Source organism: Cyprinodon variegatus, unplaced genomic scaffold, assembly GCF_000732505.1.
Source record: "Cyprinodon variegatus isolate N-32 unplaced genomic scaffold, C_variegatus-1.0 Scaffold411, whole genome shotgun sequence".
In the NCBI taxonomy this organism is placed as follows: Eukaryota; Metazoa; Chordata; class Actinopteri; order Cyprinodontiformes; family Cyprinodontidae; genus Cyprinodon; species Cyprinodon variegatus.
The window spans coordinates 461,268-483,240 of NW_015150864.1; the positions used below are offsets into that span (position 1 = coordinate 461,268).

Consider the following 21,973-nt stretch of genomic DNA (forward strand, 5'->3'; position numbering starts at 1 on the left):
TACTGATGATGGTCCAATTATGTTTTTTTTTTTTTTTAATCCAGATGAAGTTGTTACCCAAAAAGGAAAGTTTGGAGCAAATCATGCTTTCCCCCCATTGATGAGCTCTATATTTTACTTTTTGCTCAACCTGGGACCCCTCCTCATAACAAATACCTGTTCTTACCAAGATATCACTGTGTTTCAGCAAAGCTTTCTAAAAAGGCCACAGTGTTCATGCTGTATTTTCAAAAGGATAAGAGACAAAGCAATGAGCTGAAGACCCCTGTTAAAGTAAGAACAGTTTACTGGTGTCTCAATGTGCCACATTGCAATAATGCATTACCTGATGCACCCAAACTACGCAACGATTGCACAGACTTTATATTATTATTGTGAAATCAGGCTTTGTTTTTTTTTTTTAAAGCTAATTTCCTAGTTTTTTTTCTAAATATATGATTTTAGTTTTAAACATTACAAATGCACTTAATTTTTATGGTTTACTTTATAGTGTTTATCCTCTAACTTTGATTTAAAAATCCAGAAATCTTTTAATGTCCACCACTATAGTTTAAATCTTACTTTACAAATGAGAGAACAAATTTGTAATCGCTTCACTAAAGCAGTCTTGCATTTTCCATGTAATTCAGCTACATGTAACTGTAATCATGCCGATATATTTCCCCATCTCATTACTTCGATCTTTTAGAATTGAAAAAAACAAAAAACTGGTTCATTAATTTCTTAAAATGTAAAACTCAAAATCTTCCGTGAGTAGAGGAAAATCCCCAAATAGAGGCAAAAGAGGATGTGATTGAGCTACTAATCATCATGACTTGTCATTTATGACCACATTAAAACAACAAAAAAGAAGTGATGGGAATGTTTTAAGACAAAGAACTGGTTTCTAAAGCCTCGTCATCCTTGAATAAAGAGAGACGAGTTTTATAGTAAAGAAAAAAAATCAGCCAACAAAACCATAGTGACAACAAATGAATTGAACATTTCCACTGAGACATAATAAAAACCCAGTTTCCAGGTGGGAATATGAAATTTATTTGCATTGTTAGATGAAGCAGAGATTGTCAGGTGATCCAACACACTGTGGTGCACACTGGTGAAATACCTGAGCTTTGCATTCTGGCCAACAGAAGACAAACCTTCCCACAAGCCTCTGGGAGCGCGGACACACAGTGAACACGCTCAATCCAGAAAGGCTTCTTTATACAAAGTAATAGAAAACAAATGAGTTCATTAAGGCATTTTTTTTTTTTACTTCACAGATGAGAGTGGACCTGATGTCAGGAACTATAAGCATACAAGCTGCAGCAATGACGGTCGACCTCACAGTCTCGTTAGGAAATGTTGATCAGCTGAGTTTCCAGGTAGAAGTCATACAAAGCCTCTTCAAATACAAACTGTACAGTGGAATACTACGACATGCAGATTAAGGAATCAGCTCATTCCTCATAGAACACTGAGAACAGAAGACGGACTGAAAATGACAGACCTCTTAAATGCATCTTGTATTTCATACCAAAGCCACAATGTGGGGCCCTCAGCTTTGTCTTGATGACCTAGATCACCCCAATCCCTCCAGATTGTTAGTTTAATAAAGTTCAAAGTCTTGGATATCCCAACATCCTGAAATATCAAATGGAGCCACATTTAGTTTGGAGTCAAACAAAGCTTTGAAAATCATAATTGCTAAATATTCAGTCACAGTGATTTTGATATAAAAACATTTCTTTCATCAGCTGATTTATAAAGGGGAGGTTTTTGGAAAGCATAGCGCTAAAACTTCAGACTACTGAAGTAATTTCCCTTCTGATTCATTTTTAATCTTGTTCTAATGGGATCATCCACAAATCTAATTATTATTTACACTCCAAAAAGATTTCATTTTATTAAAAACAACTTTATTTTCCTTAGTTCCAAAATTACTTCTCTACAAAATTTTCAAATAAATTCCAAAACTTTAGTTTTAAGCTGCATTTTTTTGAAGTTTTCAAACAACCAGAGATTGGAGCCATCTAACAATTAAACATCCTTCCTAATTTACATGTTCCTTTTCAGATAATCATGTTTTACCAATTATTTCTTCAAACCACATGTGATCTGGGTGAACCAGGCCTTTAACAATCATGCAAAGATATATTCTGATATCTGGATTACTACCACCACCATCCAAAAAAAAAAAAGGAAAAAAAAAATAAAAAGGAAATTAAGAAACGAAACTTTGACTCAAGACTTGGCATTACAGATGTAGATGCATAGAAACAGACTCTGGAAAAGAAACTTAAACACTAACAGGCACAAAATGCATAAGCAAGCATCTATGCATGAATCCAGACCATCACTGTGGACTCTCTCCAGAAGCAGCCATCTTTAACGCATCGCCAGTATAAGGTGAACGCGCAGCAGCAGCTGCTCCGCGCAGAATAAACTAGGTTTTATTAAACCCAATCAGACTCTCATCAGTCATTACAAAAAAAAAAAAAAACATGAGCCTGTTAATTCACCTCATCTCCTGCGCACTCATTCACATGTGCACCTGTTCTGCTGCAGCAGATATGTGTTTAGAGGGGAAACGGTAAGATCGTACTGATCGCAGGAGGACTCTGATTATTTCTTATCCATAAATCCCATGAAAAGACAGAAAAAAAAGGAACAAATGAGTCATTTTTTTCAAAACAAAGACAACTTGGTGGCGTTACAGTTGAGCCATTTGCATTATATACTATAAACACTCATGTATTAATCCCCATATACATCTGAATCTAAGAAAAAAAACATTATAAAGAATAAAGTGTAAAACATAGGAGCAAGCAGCTTAGAAAATTAGATACATTTTCATTAAAGTAATGTAATGTACCACACATACCGTTACAAACTCAAGAGGTGCAAACATCGAGCAGGCGATAAAAGTGAGACACGTGCAGGTGTGATTTGGTCTTTTCATGGGATTTTTTTTTTCTTGTGGGAGGAAAGTGACAGTAAACTAAACCCAAACAGGATTTGTTCCATTTCTGATTTGGTTATCAACAGCTCAAAATGTCCAAAATGATTCGCACTAGTTTGTTGTTGAGATTAAAAGGCCACTAATATTCTGTCAAGCCCCTCATCCGTTCTGCCAGAACTACAAATGCCACTAAAAAGACCTTCAACTCAACAGTTTTTTTTTCAGCAGAAGAAATAAAAACCTCCCCCATGGTTTTCAAACTTTGTGAAAATAATTTTTGTAACCCCACTCTCTCCAAAATTGAACCATAAATGTAAAGATAACCAACCTTAAAGTGTATAAAAGTAACAAGAAAAGTCAAGTTTAACTAAGAAAGGACTGGCAGTGAATATTTTTGCAGTACAAAAAACCCCAAAACTACTAAGATATAGAATAAAGCTGCTGCTGTTTCCTCCACAAACATATTTTGCTGATTCAAAATAGCAGCACAGTTTTGATTCATGTGCAGAAGATGAAGTCGCTTTAAAAAACAAAACTCTTATATGAAGAATGTGTCGGAGCAGAAGTTTTAACTTAAGAGAAGCACAGACGCTGTAACGCTTTCCTATTTACAATAGCAAAAGTTAAAGTTAGGCAGATATTACAAAAATCCTTATCATGAAAAGCAAAAAACCTTGATTCATTCCTTAAATGTTTTGTTGAACTTATACAGTTAAAACACATGTAAGTTTCGCTCATTGGACACTGAGTAGCACCTGTACTCTTCTGAAACATTTGCCCTCTGTAACCATCAATTTGCCAGAAATTCAATTCTGCAAAAGAAACAAGTGACAGTAATATTCCAGTATCTTAACATATATTATTTTGTCCTCACACTCAGTTGGCAGAAGCACATACTTTAAACCACGTCGACTCCTGCCTCTGTAGGAGGAAAACGGAGGGAGGAGAAGATGAGTGTGACTAAGTGGAAGGAACAGAGTCAGTAATGGCCGGCGTGCCCTCAGTGATTAGCTGAACTGGGGATCGAGCAAGGCTTGATTTTGAAGACAAAAATGCGAAGATGGCAGGCAATCTGGTTGCAAACACTGACACAGTAGCGCACCAGGTCAAAGAAGGAAATGATCTGCAAAATACAGGAAAATGGTCACTTTTTCCAAGAGTAACAGCCAACAAGAGAACATCTGAGACTTCTAACAGATCATTAATTTGAAAATGCTTTAAATCTTTATCAAACCATTTCAAAAGTTTGCTAAATCTTCACAAAAATCATATACAGAACTGAGTTATGATAGAGATGTGGGGTAAAAAACATTTACAAGACTAAGGGGAAAGAAAAGTAAACTGCTAGTGTTCCAAAGTGATCAGAGGTGATCATTTTTGACCACTAGAGGTTTACAGAGGTGGTCTCTGTAACAATGAAAGTTTTGTTATAACTGTGTTATAACAAAATATTATAGAGGGGGGAAAAAGAGGAAACTTGCTGCCCATCAATCTGAGATTAGTTATAAGGCCAAACATTTGAATTTACTGAGTTTGAAATACTTTAGTCGGTTTACCCATGTTAAGAATGAAGTATCAGAATGAATATCAGTATTTCTAGAACAATGTCTTCTACATACAAGAGCAGTGCATGGATTTGTCATCCAACTTTGAAAACTTTTGAAGAAAATACATCTAATATCAACTATAAATGCACTCTATAAAAACAAAGACGGGCTTCATTACTCGACAATAGGGCTCTGCAATAGTTCACAAATATACTATTTATTAATTTGTAAAGATTTCTAGGTATTTTGAAAGTTTATTTTTACTAGTACAATTATATTTTTGGCAGACTGAAATGTAATTTTTGCTCGCAAAAATGTAATTTAGGATGTCTATATGTACATTTCTGGCTTGTAGGAATGTAGTTTTGACTAGGAATTATCTTATTTTAGAGATCAACAAAGGGAACAATAGAGAGTAAATGTCAAATCGGCCTGCCGTAGGGCTCGTCTACAGCTGCATTTCACCTACTATTATTAATAGTCTATACATAATAAATTCTTACATTTTTCAGTTATTGGGGGAATAATAGTTAACATAGTCCGATAAACACATATCAAATGAACATTTTGCAAAGTGAGGGCTGCTGCTGACGGGCTAGGATTAGACCTGGCTTTTTTAAATTTTTTATCACGTATTATATATCGGTAAATGGGCCATATTGTAAGGCTTAAAAGTATAATGTTTTCGCCTCAAATGATCTTACAATGCACTTTTTTTTTATTGAGTAGCGCTCCACTGGAAGGTGCTGCTGCTGCAGTGCATGCTGGGACAGCTGTCAATCTCAGAAAGCACAGGTCTGCTCTGATGCATACTCTGTAAATAGGGAGGGGCGATAACAACATCCAGGACACTTTCCGTTCTCGGTCTGCTGTTCTTGTGAATTGGAACAGTACTAGGGCTGAGGCTGATGATGTTTCACGAGCACATGAGAACGCACAAGTACACATATTGAGAAACGGCCATCGTTGGGAACAGTTGTATCAGAAACAAGAGCTTCCCAAAGGTTCCTAGTTCCACACTGAATGTGTAATAGCTGCTACAGGGGGAATGCACGTGTCGTCTTGGCTTTGTAAGTTCTACAAAGCGTTTACTGCATATCTGTAACAAAGGGCGTCAAGGGGTTAAATGCTGAGTCCCATAAACTTGTTTTTATATCTTATCATTCTGAGGAGCTTCCTTTGAGCTAATGACTCTTCATGGTTGAAGGGGATTTAAAATGTTTAGGAGTGGCAATCAATTAGGAGTCTAAAAATATCAACAATTAAACAATTGTACAAAAATAAAACCAAACTTCTTATAAAATAGATGTTTATATTTAATGGCAACAGTATTTGAGCTTTTTAATGGTGAGATATGCTAAATAAATCACTCAGTATCCAAGTACTTACCAGTGCAATCCAGAGTACCAGGTACTCATCGATAAAACTATTGAAATACTGATCGAGAAACAGTAATCCCGGTCCCAGAAAGGCTAAGTCATGGAGATGCATCTCACTTTTTGTCATATGTGCTACCTGTGAAAGGAATAATAAGCAGATGAGATTAAAAAGAAAAGGAAATTGATACTGTAATCACTGAAGAGAAAAAACAATTAAATATCCATGAAAATAATAATTTTAAGATGTGTTTTAACATTAAAACATTCTCCAGGAAGTTTTATTAATAAATCTTGCAGCACATCTTTGTTACCCCTATTGGACATGAGAACATAATGTTCATTTTTATTAATAATATAGATTTTTGATTTATAAAGTCAGAGTCTGTCTGCTCAAACCCCAGCTGGCCTCAACAGATGGCCGCTCACACTAAAGGAGTTTTTCTCTCCACTGTCTCTACAAGCATGCTTGGTGAAGAGTCAATGAGTCGATGCAATCTGCAGGTTTTCCTTAGATAGAGAACTTTCAACCAATCTGACTCTATGAGTTGGTTGAACTGTAAAGTGCCTTGAGATGATATGTGTTGTGAATTTGGCGCCATATAAATAAACTGAATTTAATTGAATAATTTCCTATCTGTTTACCAAATCCCATCTACCAACAATTAATGCTGATAGCATGAAGTTTAGAAGGTAGACAATTGACCAGAGCTTTAAGGTTTTGCACTCTGGTGTTTAGAACTGTCCATCTGGATACTGAATACTGAGCAGAAATAATGATGTGTCTAATGTGACCTGATTAGAGTTCTTAGTAAACTTTCTAAATGGCTTGTGAACAAAAAGCTATTAAGCTCAAATAACTGGGGAGTCTGGGAGTATGTCTAAATCCCTTTTTTTTTCATTAGCAACCTTTCAGAGTGAAACATTTAGCTGTGCTGGTCTTGCCTCCTTCTACATAAAGGTGTTAAAGATGAAGGTCAGACTGAACTCTTCCCAGTATAACTAAATGAATGATCCCTTTGGACAAATTAATATAATGGACACTAAGGTCAGATATTTAAACACAAGATGAGGTAGATCCCAGTTCCTAAAGAAAGGATCCCTCTAGAGGATGAAGCCGTCTATCGCTGTTTTTTTTCCCCCCCACGCAGATTAACATAAAAACAGAGAAAAAAAATATGATGATGACTTACTACTAATTTGTTTGTGATTTTGGCCGACACAAAGCCAAATGCCAAGATATAAAGACATGGGTGTTTCTCGAAAAGCTGGACTGCAGACTTTTTGTATATCATCATCGCCAGAACTATAACTGAACCAATATGTAGGACAGGAGAGAGGACGCTGGTTCCCTGGGAACAAAGAACAAAAACAGGGTAAGGAAAACATGCATGGGAGTCCTAATAATCAATATTTGATCAATATACACAATATTATCTCCCGATCTAGAAAAGCTAATTTCTTTATTATTTAGCTGCCAGGTTTATTTCTTTGATGCATCACTTTGCCCTTACATCAGGATTAAACCAGGGGTTGGGAAGGATGAGGATAACCAGCCTTGCTAATGTTCATTAAAGTAAAATGTGTACCCTGCCTTTAACCAAAGAGCAGGGTTTCTTGCACCAGGATTCTGACTGATCTCAAGTTTACGCTATCTGATTTACAAGTTTGCACTTTGTGTTTAATATGACAGGAAAAAATGAAATAGATGAGTATTTTGAAACACAGTTTAACCACTTTCATTATTGTAAAAATAGATCGAATCGAAATTAATCGATTTAGAACAGTACCAATCAAAATCGAATTGATTAAAGACTTTGGCTAAAATACCCAGCCCTAATGCTCAGATGAGGGTAATAACTAGTTACTTTTATCCAGGTAATTTTTAGTCTACTTACAGTAGTAGCCATTCAAAATTTCTCCACTTTCCTTGATGGGTCCTTGGCCGGTCCCCTACAATTCCTTTTTAAAAATCAATCTTTGTACTAAAATACTCTTCCTGTCAGTATTTGTGAACATTAAGATCTAAAGAGAAGTGTTATCTCCTGGTAAGACCCTGTAATTCAGTGAAAGGGTGCAGTCAGAGTAAAAAAAATATGCACCCCCAGGAGAAGGTCAGAGGCTGGAAGTTGAAGGGGATTTTGCTGGGAGCTGCAGGGAAGTGGGCTGCCATTCGGTTGGTGTTCGACTCGGAAGGGTCATTTTGAATGGTTGCTACTGTATAGGAGTAGTTGTACTTTACCATGTTTTTTATCTTTATGTATCATTCTTGTGGGAGTCTTGCGAGTCTCAATTGTATAAACTTTCTGGTTAATCTTCCCACCAACTTAAAACTTTTCAGAGATCAGGTGAAAATACAGAAACAGAAGATATTTCTGCTGAAAGTTCCTAATTCTAACGAGACATATGCATTAACTATTGTATAGACTGGTTTTATGATAAAATGATTTAAAAAGATTTTTGTTTTAATTTTCACAAGTTTAGTATTTTGTAATTATGTTATCCATTTGTATTTTGTTTTATTTTATTATTTAAAATTCAATTAACAAAGAACTCTCCACCTGATTACATTTTAAACATTAAATAATAGATCTTACAATCCAACAATTCCTCATCACTTTAGTTGCCAAGTAGATTTTTTATAGTAGTGGAGCTACTCTTCTCTTTCTGTTTAAGCCTTTCAACAGATGTGCTCCGTTCTATTAGTCAAACCAGCTCAACCACATGTGGCATCTGGTTCCGTCAGCTCAGTAAACCCACTCGAAAACCAGGAGATAATGAAACTTCTTCACTTCAGCTTCTAACTATGAAATGCTTTGCTAATACCTTAACCGGCCATTTTAAAACGACCATTTCTATCATTCTTATAAACTGGTATCATATGTTAACCTTGTTCGATTTCACAAAGCAAATTATATGATTACAACCATGAGATAAAATGCCATTTTAATGAGATAAAAACAAACTGATGAAGACATAGTTTATGCATGTATTTGAATAGGAAGCAGATGAGATCGGATTACAAGGGGGGGCATGCACGAAATGGAAATAAAGACACCAGCTTAGAGCTGCACTGACATTTACCTGAAAAAATTATATCAAATATACTCTTTATACACATATTTACAATAATAACAAATCATGCAAGTCCATAAATACATCAAAATGTATAAGTCTGACACAAAATATAAATGACAAGGATGAAGGTTTCTATACTTACAGCTATTGTGGATCCATTTTTACCAACACCTCCAGTAAAAATAACTCTGAAGTAATTTGTGCAGGAGAAGACGGCTCCTAGTAAAGTGCAGATGGCTGGAATCATTTTCATCTGGATATTTAGGACAGGAATCTGGTAATCAAGAGGTTCACACAGTGAACTTAGTAACGCTTGGATGCTGAAACAACCAGATTAAAACCAATAGTGGTGATGTTATAAAGCACATTCACAATGAAGGCCTGAAGAGTAATGTTAGAGGGGGATAAAAGCTCTACGAGGGTTTGTTCTTTTATTAAAGAATAAAACAGTCAAAACAACAATGTTAGAGCAGCATTACATTTCTATTATAATTATCAAGATTACCACAAACTTATTGCATCATATCTATCATGTCAATTGGTTGGAATTAGAACCATTCAAAATTACCAGTGACTGCCAAAAAGCAGATCCTCCCACGGCGGCCAGCAAATACATGATTATAATGAAGATTTGCACCTCAGTCACATCAATGCTGAGTGGGAGGAGAAAGCAGAGAATTTTAAGTAACGTTTAGTAAAAGTCGTCCAGCACATCAAATTCCTGCAACCTTCCTCCACAACACATTACTGCACATGGAGCCGGCGGTTTGATTTATTAACTTTAACTGTTTTTCAACAAGTGGACAAGAAAAATGTTTTCAATGTGACTCCATGCAGGGCAGCGGCTATTGTGGAGGCAGACAGCAGTGAGCCATGCAGGCAGCAGCCAGGAAGTTTACCATCACGTTCCACAGGGAGGGACCCACAGTGGCTGTGAACATCTGTAATCCTGCTAGACAGAGCTGCACCTCTGTTATGTCAAATCTACACACAGGACACATCACATTTACTCCACCTTAACCACACACCTCACTGCTATCAGCTGATGAAAGGATTAATAGCAGTATTACTGGGTGATCATTGTTTAGATAACTTTTTAAAGCGCCTCGGATAAAGCGGTTACTAACTAACTTGTTCCAAGATTGTTTTGTGTCTTTTCTCTATAAAATAAAGGCCCCCTTTTCATTACGCAGAGCTTGAACAAATTAACTTTTGGCAAATTTTCAATCACATAATCAGCTTTAATGTTCTAGAATAGAACGAAAGAATACAAATCTGCAAATGAGCAGTAAACAAAGAAAAGGTCAAGAGAAAAGAAAACACTATTCAGGGTTTGATTCTTTAGCAATTCACCAAGAAGCTTTGAAGCAAACACAGTTTTAATTTCCAAAAAAAAAAAAAAATAATAAGATTTAGAGCTTCAGCCCTTTTGTTATTGAATCCTTTTCACCCTGAACCTCAGCTCAAATGAGATACAAATGTGTAAAACTTCACAGAAAAAGATAAACTGTTGAAAGTAAAGCAGTGAGCTATAGTTACATCTTGTTACCTACCCATCATGCTGTTGCTTCAAAGAGTATAGAGAAAAAATATTATGGCCAAGACAGGTGAAAAAATGCCAATAATGATACATTCTATATGAATTTCTCCACATGTTTTAGTTTCTGTTAACTACTAAACCTCATCTGATTATTAAAAGCTATTTATTTTTAATTCTGTTAAGCTCATTTAGTCATAATGCATCTGAAAAATACAAAACTTTTCTAAAGAACAAACAAGCTTGTGTGTCATATTGACGTGTCTCTAAAGGCTGATCTGAAAACAGCAGTAAATCAGTATGACTGAAGGTCAGACTGAGACAAAACACATTTGTTCTCTTGACTCACATGCCAAAGCGCAGCGTTCCTGACACGTATGTCTGCCAGTGGGCGCAGTAGAACATAAACATCCCAGCGAAGCAGCAGAAGAACATCCAGTCTGGGTTGGTGCCCAGCTGCACTGCTATACTGGTTCCCAGTACGACAAACACTGCAAAGAGGATAAAAGACACTATTGACATGATCATGACATTCAAGGTGGGACTTATTGCACACAGCTGCTGTATTTCTACAATTCGCAGAGAGTGAACTGCTGTTACAATCAGACTGAGGTGCTGATTTAAAGGGAGCCAGATATCAATCTAACCCACCTGTAGAGAGGGAGTCACAGCCGTGGTCAAACAGCTCGCCCAGGGGAGAGCTACTATTGGTGCGTCTGGCCTGTTTTCCATCAATGGCGTCCAATGACTGGTAGATAAAAAGACCCACTGCACACAATAGGTACGCCCAGAGAGGAGCCTGGGGCGACAACCACAGAAAACTTATAAACAAAACGAACATTTCCTATTACACTTAGTACTGACATTCCTAATTACTGTAAAACCAAAGAAAAGCAAAGAAAATGCTGCGTAATATGCAGGAAAAAAAAGATCAACATAGGAAGATGAGAGGATAGATATGAATATGTTAAAGCATCCTTAATACTGGGCTGACAGTAGGATCGGATGCAAAGGTTCGTCCTGCAACAGGAGGGTCGCTGGTTTAAGCACGGCAGCCTTACTTCTGTCAGTGAGCCCCAGGGCAGCTGAGGCTACGATTTAACAGGAATTAGTGAATATGGTTTAAAGGCGTTTCGAATCCTCTGACTGTGTTTAAGTTCATGACTTTTACTTTTCCATTGATGTATAGTCAGAGCATGCACCTAAAGCACCTGAGCATGGACTTTAGGCATAGTGGATTAAAAGTTATCAGAATAATTTTTCAACACTGAAAAATGTGGACATGGTCAAAATCTGACCACTTTTACCCGATGTAATACAACATCCAACTGCCACGCACGTGGGCAATGGGGAAGTCCTCCCGAAATCTTAAATCATTGTTGTTGATTGCAGTTGTGTCTAGTAGTTCCCATGAATTTTGCTTGTAAAGCAGGGAGAATGGTGCTAGGCACCCTGAAGTCACTCCGTCACTGATTAACACCAAATTCATTAAATCACAAGGAATGCGTTCGTTTAAGGTATAAACAATGACCCATTGGTTATTCATTGCTGACCGGACTTTTCCTTTAATGCCAAAGCTGTGTCAGCAAATAAACAACCTTGGGGTGGGGTTTTTGTTTTCTGACATTTCTGAGTCCAAAGAAGCTTTTTCACTTTTTGCCTCATTTAATCATCTAATGATTTACAGTAGTTGCCTATAACCTAGAAGAGCCATAACAATGATGAAGAACCCACACAGTAGGCCTGCAATTGTTAATTCGACTGAAGAGGTTTTTGCTACTGATCTTCCAATAAGGCTGCTGGGAGGAAGATTTATTTTATAATAGGTCTTATCTTTAGAGTAGCGTTTGTTTTCTGAGGTTTGGACTATGCCTAGTTATATTTACATCAAAAGGATTGGATTTTTTTAAAATACCTTTAGATCAATTCATCAAAATCTTATAAAAAAAAAAACACTAAAATTTGAAGACTTAACATTTATGGCCTTATGTCCATCTGTGCACAACCATGGACATGTGACTGATCGAATAAAATGACTCATCTTTCAGCAACCCAACCCACTACTACAAAATACACTACTGTATTTTGCAATATAAAACACGGCAATTTCTGTTTGTTTTTTACATCTGTAAAATAATGTTGGAATTCAAATATTTTTGCTCTCAATCAATTTAACGATAAAACCTTAATCAGGGTTTACACAGGAATGAGTAACCCTAATTTAATGCTTTTTAATGCTCTTACAACATTTTTAGTGCCATCAACAAGTACACATGACTCTCATATATGTATGTAAGCATGTGTAAATATAGATACACACACACACATATATAAAAGACGACAAAATCCTTCGTCATCTTAACCTGCGACAGGCTGTAGCCATGTCCCGAATTCCTCCTTTTCCAGTCAATTTTGTGGAAATTTGTAGTTTCCCATTCTCTAGTCTTTTCTCTGCCTCAAGCTTCTTTTCCAAACATACGGCTTTACGATCAACCAGAACCAGTTGTATCTGATATATCTGACAAAATTGTTTTTATAAATGTATTTTTTTAAATAAAACCTTTTAAATGCCACAGAAATGACATTTAATGAATTTTAAAACCAATTAAGGTCTTAATGTGAAAAATAATAATGTAATGATTTTTAATGACCCGCAGAAACCCTGTTAATAAACTTGAATGATGTAATTTTATCTTTGCATCCTTTTTTTACATTTACATTCTCTTCAGATGTTTTCTAATGGCAGCTTACAGAAATATTTAGGTAGAAATAATAGTGCATTTGTATAAAGGTATTTTTTTAACCAACCTGCTCAGTGGCAGTTGGGCAGTAGTAGACAAGCACCAGGGTGGTGAAGACATTGGTGGCGAGGCCAATGATGGTGATGAGGTTGGGGGCAATCCAGGAGGGGACCTGTCCAACCAACCATTCCCAGTACCGCTGCATCAGAGGCTCCAGTAGCGAGCGGCCAGCACTGCTGTACCTGAAGGGATGGAAAACAACCACGTGAGGCCCTGGAGATTCCATAAACTAGAACCAGGTGTATCGGTTTGAAATGATTAAATTACCATTCCTACAAATAAACAGAGCTATATAGAGATGCTAATAGGAGACTATTGATTCTGATCAATATTGGGACAATTTCTTACAAAAAATAAGACCTGCTTTGCAATTCAGTACATTGATGTCACAGACTTTTACACTTGGAAAAGAGGCATTTTACTGATAAATATAAACCTCATCCACTTGTATCTTACCTTTTAGGAAATTGCGCTGCTTAAAATTTTGCAATCGATCAACAATTCTACAACAACCCATTGCAAAATAAGTCCAGTATTAGGTGTGGAGGAAGTGCAAAAATCATGATATATGTAAGACCAGAATAACCTGATCTACAAATAGAAATACAGACGTTAAACCAGAGCTTAACATAAATGAACTGCACTCTTAGTTAAAGGCTCCTTTTTTTAAATCACACTGGAGAAAACACAACACATGAAAACTCACCAAGTACCAGAGAACAATAAGGTTGGTTTTCTCAAACTGAATGGCTCACAATCTCCTGGGATTCAGCATCAATCTATCACTAATGTTTTATAAAGTAAAATGTTTGTCAAAACAACCTGAACTTCTTTAGCTGCAATTGGTCGATATCGCCAAAAAGAGATTGGTCAGGCAATGTATGAGTCTTAACTCTAATTAAAAACAAAGTACTTGCCAAATCACCACTCACTTTTATAGACTTGATATTCACTTTGCTTTGTTCAGAAAAGCAATTTCTAAAATGTACTAACTACAAACATAAATTCTATTGCATGAGTCTAATTCTATTTGAAGACTGCTAGATTTTTAATTTAGTTATAAAATAAACACTACCGCTTAAGGCAGGTAATTCACGATGCAGGTTATTGTGTCCAAACTTAGCCCAGATTTTACACAACTGACCAAAAGGCCTCTGCAGAACATAATGATATACTGACAACATTAGTCATTTGAATCAGATGTGTTGGAGCACAGACACGTAAGAGACATAAGAGGCACTAGCTCAAAAGGACAGTAGTTAGATACTCCAGACGGCGTGTTTACCTATGCTCCTCCAGTCTCTTCAGCTGGTGCCGAGACAGAGGAGGAGATGGAAGTTCGATGAGTCTTCGCAGTGCACCAGGAGAAAGCCAGCACGATGCCTCCATGCCCATGCCGTGCCCCACGTCCTTGTCCCGGCGAGAACGCAGCCCCCCTCCTTGCTGCTGCCCCGTTGTGCTCATGGAGCTCTGAAGGTCTGATCCCTGAAGGCTCTGCCTCTGCCACTGTCCTTCCTGGAGAGCTAAAGATCCACAATATGGCTGGATAAACACTGAGGAGAATCAACCAAAATTTTCCTGTAAAAAATGTTCCAAGCATAATGATTATTTCTTCTTATGATTATAACTTTACAAAGATATTCTGGCATTTGTCTTTCCTAAATAACCCAGATACTCCATCTTTAAAGAAATGTGTTAATTTCCTTTATGTCACAAAATAAATATTAACACAGCAAACAAAAAAATGCAAATAAAATAAGCCATGTATTCAGGGAGTCTCAAGGTTTTTCACATAGACCATCAGGGTTTGTACGACAGAAATGTCAAGTAACCTGTTGATAAATTATACTGATAACAGTTTACAGACCTCAGCCATCAGGATGAAATAATCACAGTAATAAATGTACTATGGTTTAGCTTTTATGTCAATATCCTCAGTGCTGCAGAGACACATGTAAAGTAAATGAACTATAATAACCCCACATTTTACTGTTACATAGAAATGTCATCTTAGACAGCAGGGCAACGTGACCCCATTGAATACCGTCTCATATCTCTGTCACTGATCAATCAAGTCAGCATGGAAAATCTAAACAAGTCAAAACACATAGTGTCATGTTGCCCTCTACAATTACATTTAACACTACTTATATCACATTTATTAAGATTTACCTACTAGGCTATTAATCCCTGTACAAACCGATGGCACTATACATACTGAGTGCATCTGCGATTCTAGAACAACATCTATCAGCAACTTACGAACTGCTGACAGATCTTCGACAGCAAACAAACATGTTCTTGAGTAGCATGTTTGCTGTTAGCTTTCTTCAAACGGACCAAATGCAACAAAATAAAAATGACCTCGAACGGTTAACTCGATTTGGCCTTTTTTACTACACGAACATAGAAATTAAATAAACAAAAATAGCATAAGAGTTTTTAAAATAAGAAAGTGGTGTTGACTTCATGGAGGTTTGGCTAACTTGTCTAGCCAAGCAAATCCTGCTAACATAAGCTAACACCGACTGACCTGCCGATAAAAGGACGAAAGCCACGGATAGTCCGAGGGTCAGATATGGAGCTTTGTTCCGACAGCAACGCTTTTCTTTTAGTGTCCGCTTTTATTTGTCGTTTATGATTTAGAGAAACCAGAGCAGCGGCAGCGGCTGTAGGGAAATGACTACGACCCGGTGTTCCAGCACCTACTTGACTCAGTGTGCTAATTATCGTTAGCTGTCACGGAAATCTCGCGAGGTTTACATCGGTCACGAGGATCTCCCAGGCAACCACACAGAGACGCACTCTTGACGCTCATTTTGTAATAATAAAATTTTAATAATAATAAAATAAAATTTTTAATAATCATAATAATAACAGAAGGCCCAATTATTCAAAAATATTGTGACAAAAGACTTACAGATTCATCATGTTAAATATTAAAGAATAGATGCATTGTTTTCATTTTTTTATTTTATTTTTATTTTTTTTTTTTTTGCTATTTCAACATCTGCAGACATTTAGGCCTAAAAACTGGAAAACTCTTTAACTGCAGCCATAAAGGCAGCAATGAAATTAACAGTAAATTATAGGGAAATGAAATGGCAGCTAAATGTTTATATAAAACTTTTTTTTTTAAAATCTTATTTTAGATTAAGTTGCAATAGTTTTAACGGAAACAAAAATAATTTTGGAGCATTGCAATTTTTAAAAATTCGTGTGTATAGAGGCCACATTAGTAGCAATACTACAACTTACACATTTAAAGACCATGTTGTGAGGTAAATGTTATTATATATTGAAAAAAATAACAACTGAATATGCAAATGACTTAATCCCTTAACATATGTTTAATATGGCTATTTGCATGAACTTCACAACAGTTGCCAGTATTCTAAGAACATTTTGCACTTGCAAAGAAATGAGCACAAATTATTCCACAAATCATGTTGTATGATATAAACTGGAATGAGAGAAGAAATCTTAATCAACACACCTACTAAAATGTATTTCATACCAGAGAAAAAAAGCTGCTTTTCAGACATCTCATCAATGATTAGCTCATACAGTAAGTGATTTTGACCAATTCTTCCACAAACCTTTACATTCTGGTCTCATCTTTCAGATAACACCTAGAAAAACTTGAATATACTTTCTTTATTTTTATTTTTTGGTGATTGAACTGAGTGGAAATGTTATGTAAAGAAATTACTTATAAGTATTCTCTTAAACACTTTATCACAAAACACAAAGTCCATTAACACTTATTAAAAGCTGTCAGAAACAAATCAGATGATGCAGCATCAGGGATGCCTTCAATACCTTTTAATTTCGTAAGATAATGTTGATTTAAAGAAAACTCACTGCAATGCTGCTTGAAGCAGCATGTTTAATTTATTTCATAAATGTAACATGCCTCATTAATAAAAAGAAATAACAGGAATCCCTGAATAGGCTTAAAGGTTTTCTGTAAGAACATAACAAATTCACCTTAGCCACCCCTAACAGAATGCAGCTCAAAGGTGTGATGTATATAACATTCTCAACATGTCTATGAGAATAATTTCTATATTTGCCTACATTACTTGAAATATTGGTAGTTTGTATTTTAAAGTAATGTGAGAAGTAACAATTATTTTGCAGTTTAAACCCAAGACTTGAGTAATATATCAAAGTTGTCTATTTCACAAGAAAAACATTTAAAAAACAAAGACCCACAGTTCTGGATTGATTTTCTTTAAAGCGCAATTTTTTTGGCAGTGTTCTATTTTCATGAGAATGTGTTAAGAACAATCCTTATAAAGTTAGTGATGATATAGAGCTTAAAACCCTGCTTCTAAGGTCTAAACAGATAAACTTACCAACCTAGATAGGGAACATGTAGGTTGGCTGGCTTCGCCTACCTCACTAACAACGACCAGGCAGGAAAGAAAATTCCCCTGGCATGTTTTTTTATTATTATGAAAATAAGACATATTGAATTCTGCAATTACTGTTTCAGCATTTTTTATTTTATTTATTAATTTTTTTTAATCTTTTTTTTCCCTACTTGCTTTGATTCTGTTTTATTTTCTCATATTTTAATCATGTAAAGCACTTTGTATTGTCTTTGTATTGAATTGTGCTATACAAATAAATTTGCCTTGCCTTGCCTTACTACTGCTGTGATTTTATTATACCTGATTCTACTATTATTATTTTTATATGCATCTTTATGGGGCGCATAAATCAATGATTCTTTTTTTAACATATGTGTAGTACTTTTATTTCTAGTTGTTACCACAGATAAAACTAATAAGAAAAATGAGAAAAATGTTACCTTTAGTTTTTATATCATGAAAGGAAAGTGTAGCATAGATACAAGGACATTCTAACTCGTTTATAATAAAATCTGTATATGGACAGTCCCTGTTAACTACTAAGCAAACAGTACAAAACAAAAAAAGGAATTAAACTTTTAAGGCTAGGCCTTCACTAATAAACAAAATATGCACTTTAATCTTTAAATGTATTTACTTCAGACATCTTTGTTGTTGAATGCAAATATTGGCACCACAGAAGCTATAATTCCTTTCAAAGACAAGAACATGAAACGTTTAATCTTTCTTTGCATTTTATTTCCTGTTTGTGGATTTATGTGGTTTTAGGGCTCTTTGTCCAATAGATTCAAGTGGGGATAAAAGAAGTCTCTTAGCAAGTTTTGAACCTGAGCAGGTCTGGGGCTTCCTCCAGCCGAGTCCAGAACAGGATTCAGAGGAGAGCTTAGGAACTTTGAAGGAGTGAAAGCAGACCCAGCAGAGCGGGCCTGAGCTGTGTGAAGACCCTCGATTGCGCTGGAGAGCCAAATGAGCCTTTTTAGACTCTGGATGCTTCGTCCACGATCATGCATCAGCTGGTGTTCGGTCACTGCTCGACGACTGCAGGGAAGCCAAATACAAGTCAGTGCACTGCCTCATGATTCAAAAAATATTTTCACAAACAAATCAGTTCCACTCACTTTGGAATTATGTATCTGGAAATATACAAAATCTACTTAAAATGGTATTTCAGAAGTGGAAACATACATAAACACAGTGCAAACCTGTTGTGCATACAAAAATATCAAAAAAAAAAAAAAAACAAATATCAAAAAGGACAAATCTGTAACTGAAAACTACATGCTCATTTAAAATGCTTATATAAAACATTCTGAAAAGAAATGTCAGGTGAAAGAAAACAATCAGGTAAAGGAGATTCATCTACAAATGTACGAACATCTTTTTCTAGAAAATGTGGAGGATAACTCCTAAAGTTACATTTCAATAGATCTTGTTTTTTTTTTTTTATTCGGATGACACCATGTTGCATATAGGATATAATGATGTGTGATGTTAAACTGTTCTTTGATATACATCTTTATTTCTTCTCAAATCACGCAAGAATTTGTTTCTGCCCTAAAAAGAGTAGAAACCCAATGGTGCATATTTAAAGATAAAAAGGTTACGCATTAATGGATCACAACATTGATTTACATCCCCATAAAAGAAAAAAAAAAAAACAAGAACAGATTTTGGATAAATACATTTAGTTAAAATAACTTAAAATGTCATCTTATTATTGTTTTAACATAATATTTGTGTAATCTCCCCCAGACAACATGCATTTGTCAGCATAGAAGCATAAGGGAGATTTGATAAGCTCACCTTTCATTCTGTTGGCTATGGCTGGTATGAAAGATGACAATAGCCATCACAGCGAAAAGCAGCACAGTACGGTGGGAGATCTGCATTTTCTGAATGATTAGAAAAATCAGAAAAAAAATCAGAATCAGAAGAAATAAACATACGATAAAAAGCAGGAGAAATATATCCGAAGTGCAGGATACAAACTGTCAAACTAACGATATGGTAATAAGAAAAGTATTTCTTCAGGTTATTATTACAAAGCAAAATGTATTTGCTATAAATATTCACCATTGACCTTTCATAAAGATCACAGTTGAAAAAAAGAATCTACGTCTTTTACTAAAGAAATTTCAGCAACTGCGTCATTAAAAATCGCAACAACACTAAATCCTGCATAAAAAATTTGAAATGATCAATTTTACATCCTTGTACAAACTTTGATAAAAGAAAACATTGTTTGGACAGATTATAAGACAGTTTACCTAAACTAAACTGAGACTATGTTTTCTTGGCTGAAATGAAATAATTCCTAATTCTGTCCTTCAGCTGAAATCTGGATTATCTGAAGACAATCTGAAGTTTAAATGCAGAATACCAAACAATATTGCATATCATACTTGTATTATTTACTTATTTGTCAAAAATCCCTTTTAAACATGATCATTTAACCAACAATGAATGCAGTTTCAGAGGCTTACTTTCAATTTAATCACGTTTACCTCTTTTTAAAAATATAGTCTCATACACTTTAAGAATAAACAAACATTTAAAATTAATAAATGTAAAGGCTGGATGGACAAACATTAATTATAGGTACTTACATTTCCTCTGTCAAAGTGGAAACACCTCTTCTGATGTTAAAGCTCTTAACTGAGATCTGAGTCGACCCTCCAGACCTTTTATAAAGCCCTCTGACACACACATACATAGACACACATTCATTTAGCCCACCCACACAATAAATGGCCTTAAATTGAAAATAGGACACTTGATTTGAAAAATGAAAAAAAAAAAAAAACACGCCAGTAGCATCATCTCTGACATGTGACTTTTGTGCGGACAGATAACACGTCAAATCCTTTTAGGCTTATTTGCGTTACCATAATCCCAAACAGACCCCTGTTCCTCAGTGCCTTGGCTCACTGGCATGTGTTCTTTATTTAATCAGGTGCTTTGGAAAGAATAATCGAATTAAATTGAGGGATCAGGATTCCTCTATTTTGTGGCCTAATCCTTCAAATTCCTTTTTGTTAGAGACCTTGGCACCTGCGGAAAAAAAGACAAATTTAGCGAAGGGTTGAATGCCTTTATTGATCTGTTGGACAAAGCCTCTGAATGAGTCAGCGCAGAAGCGCTCATCCTCTGCAAAGTGTGTGATGCTTCAGGTCTAAACTTTTCCAAACAGTCTGTAGTTAAAATGTTTGTCACCTGGAGCTCTCCACCAACTCCTTGACTTCTTCACCGACCCCAACATTTAATGAACCTAAATGGACCAAAGTCTGTGGTTGCCATGGCACATTCGCAGCCACCAATAGAAACACAGTCGTCCTGACAACATCTTCCAGGAGAAGTTTCTTTCTCCGTGAGAAATGTTGGCTCCCTTCAGAAGCTCGTGGGCAGAAAAATGGAAAAACTCGACTTTCAAATAATCACCAGGGAATTAATTAAAACAAACATAAATAGTAAAGAAATAAAATTAAAAACTAACATGGATAGAGGGTTCTTTAGTATAGTTTCACAAAGTGGAAAAAAAGAAAAAAACCTGTGATCTAATACAAATAAACCAGAGTAAATTAAAATTAAAGTTTCCAAATGCTGATTTCTATTATACATTTAGAAAAAAAGGCAATCAAAAGCAACCTTGCCTCCATGACAAAAAATAATTCCCCTTATATGTTAATGGCTGGAAGCAACAACTGACATTAAGTGTTTGCGACAACTGGCAATGAGTCTTTTATACAATAATGGAGGACATTTTTGTATGCAGTATGGTTTAGATCCAAGCATTTTATAGGGGATTTAAATCATTTTGACATTTAACAACATTTCATTTACAAAAAATAAAAAAATATAATCAACAATTTTTTTATGCAAAACAAGTGTCAGCTAAAAGTCACTTAAATAAGGATTTTGAGGATACATGGTTTGCAAAATTAAATTCACTTCAATTCCATTTCAATGAAATTCAGTTCAATTCTGTTTTATTAATCCTAAATTAATTATTTGTCGTATCAGATATTTTTTATTTTTGTTTTTTATTCAGCTAACTGTAGGCAGGAAGGATGATCTGAAGTGGTCTGTCTCGCAATGCATCTGGTGAAGCCTCTAATTCAAGACCCTCTGTTGTTTAAAAGTCTGCTGAAGAGGATGCTCAGGGTTGTACATAATGCTCTTCATTTTATGAAGAATTATCTCCAGTGGTTTACAGAGGAGTTCCTGAAACAGAACCAACATTATTTATCAGCTTGTTAAGCTTCTTTTAGTAATTAGCTCTGTTTTCCCAATTAGCTCTGTTTTCCCAGCAGATGA

At 35.6% G+C, this 21,973-nt stretch overlaps 2 protein-coding genes across 5 annotated transcripts; both read right to left on the reverse strand.

Moving 5' to 3' along the window:
* Positions 1-2,945: 2,945 nt before the first annotated feature.
* Positions 2,946-15,999, reverse strand: cept1 (choline/ethanolamine phosphotransferase 1). 4 transcript variants are annotated; one of them, XM_015388045.1, is made up of 10 exons: positions 15,814-15,999; positions 14,566-14,803; positions 13,288-13,462; positions 11,131-11,278; positions 10,829-10,970; positions 9,511-9,595; positions 9,085-9,216; positions 7,058-7,216; positions 5,878-6,003; positions 2,946-4,064 (listed from the first exon to the last, which is right to left on the reverse strand). In XM_015388045.1, the coding sequence occupies exons 2-10, from the start codon at positions 14,742-14,744 to the stop codon at positions 3,942-3,944; spliced, it is 1,269 nt and encodes a 422-aa protein (XP_015243531.1). In that variant the 5' UTR covers positions 14,745-14,803; positions 15,814-15,999; the 3' UTR covers positions 2,946-3,941. The 4 variants fall into 4 exon arrangements, with proteins under 4 accessions (XP_015243531.1, XP_015243532.1, XP_015243534.1 ...); XM_015388046.1 differs by lacking the exon at positions 9,511-9,595 and adding an exon at positions 9,842-9,926; XM_015388048.1 differs by having other exon boundaries at positions 14,566-14,833.
* Positions 16,000-17,928: 1,929 nt separating this feature from the next.
* On the reverse strand, positions 17,929-19,552 carry LOC107093175 (parathyroid hormone-like). Its single transcript, XM_015388036.1, has 2 exons — positions 19,463-19,552; positions 17,929-18,697 (listed from the first exon to the last, which is right to left on the reverse strand). Exons 1-2 carry the CDS (start codon positions 19,546-19,548, stop codon positions 18,424-18,426), a joined length of 360 nt encoding a protein of 119 aa, XP_015243522.1. The 5' UTR covers positions 19,549-19,552; the 3' UTR covers positions 17,929-18,423.
* Positions 19,553-21,973: the final 2,421 nt, after the last annotated feature.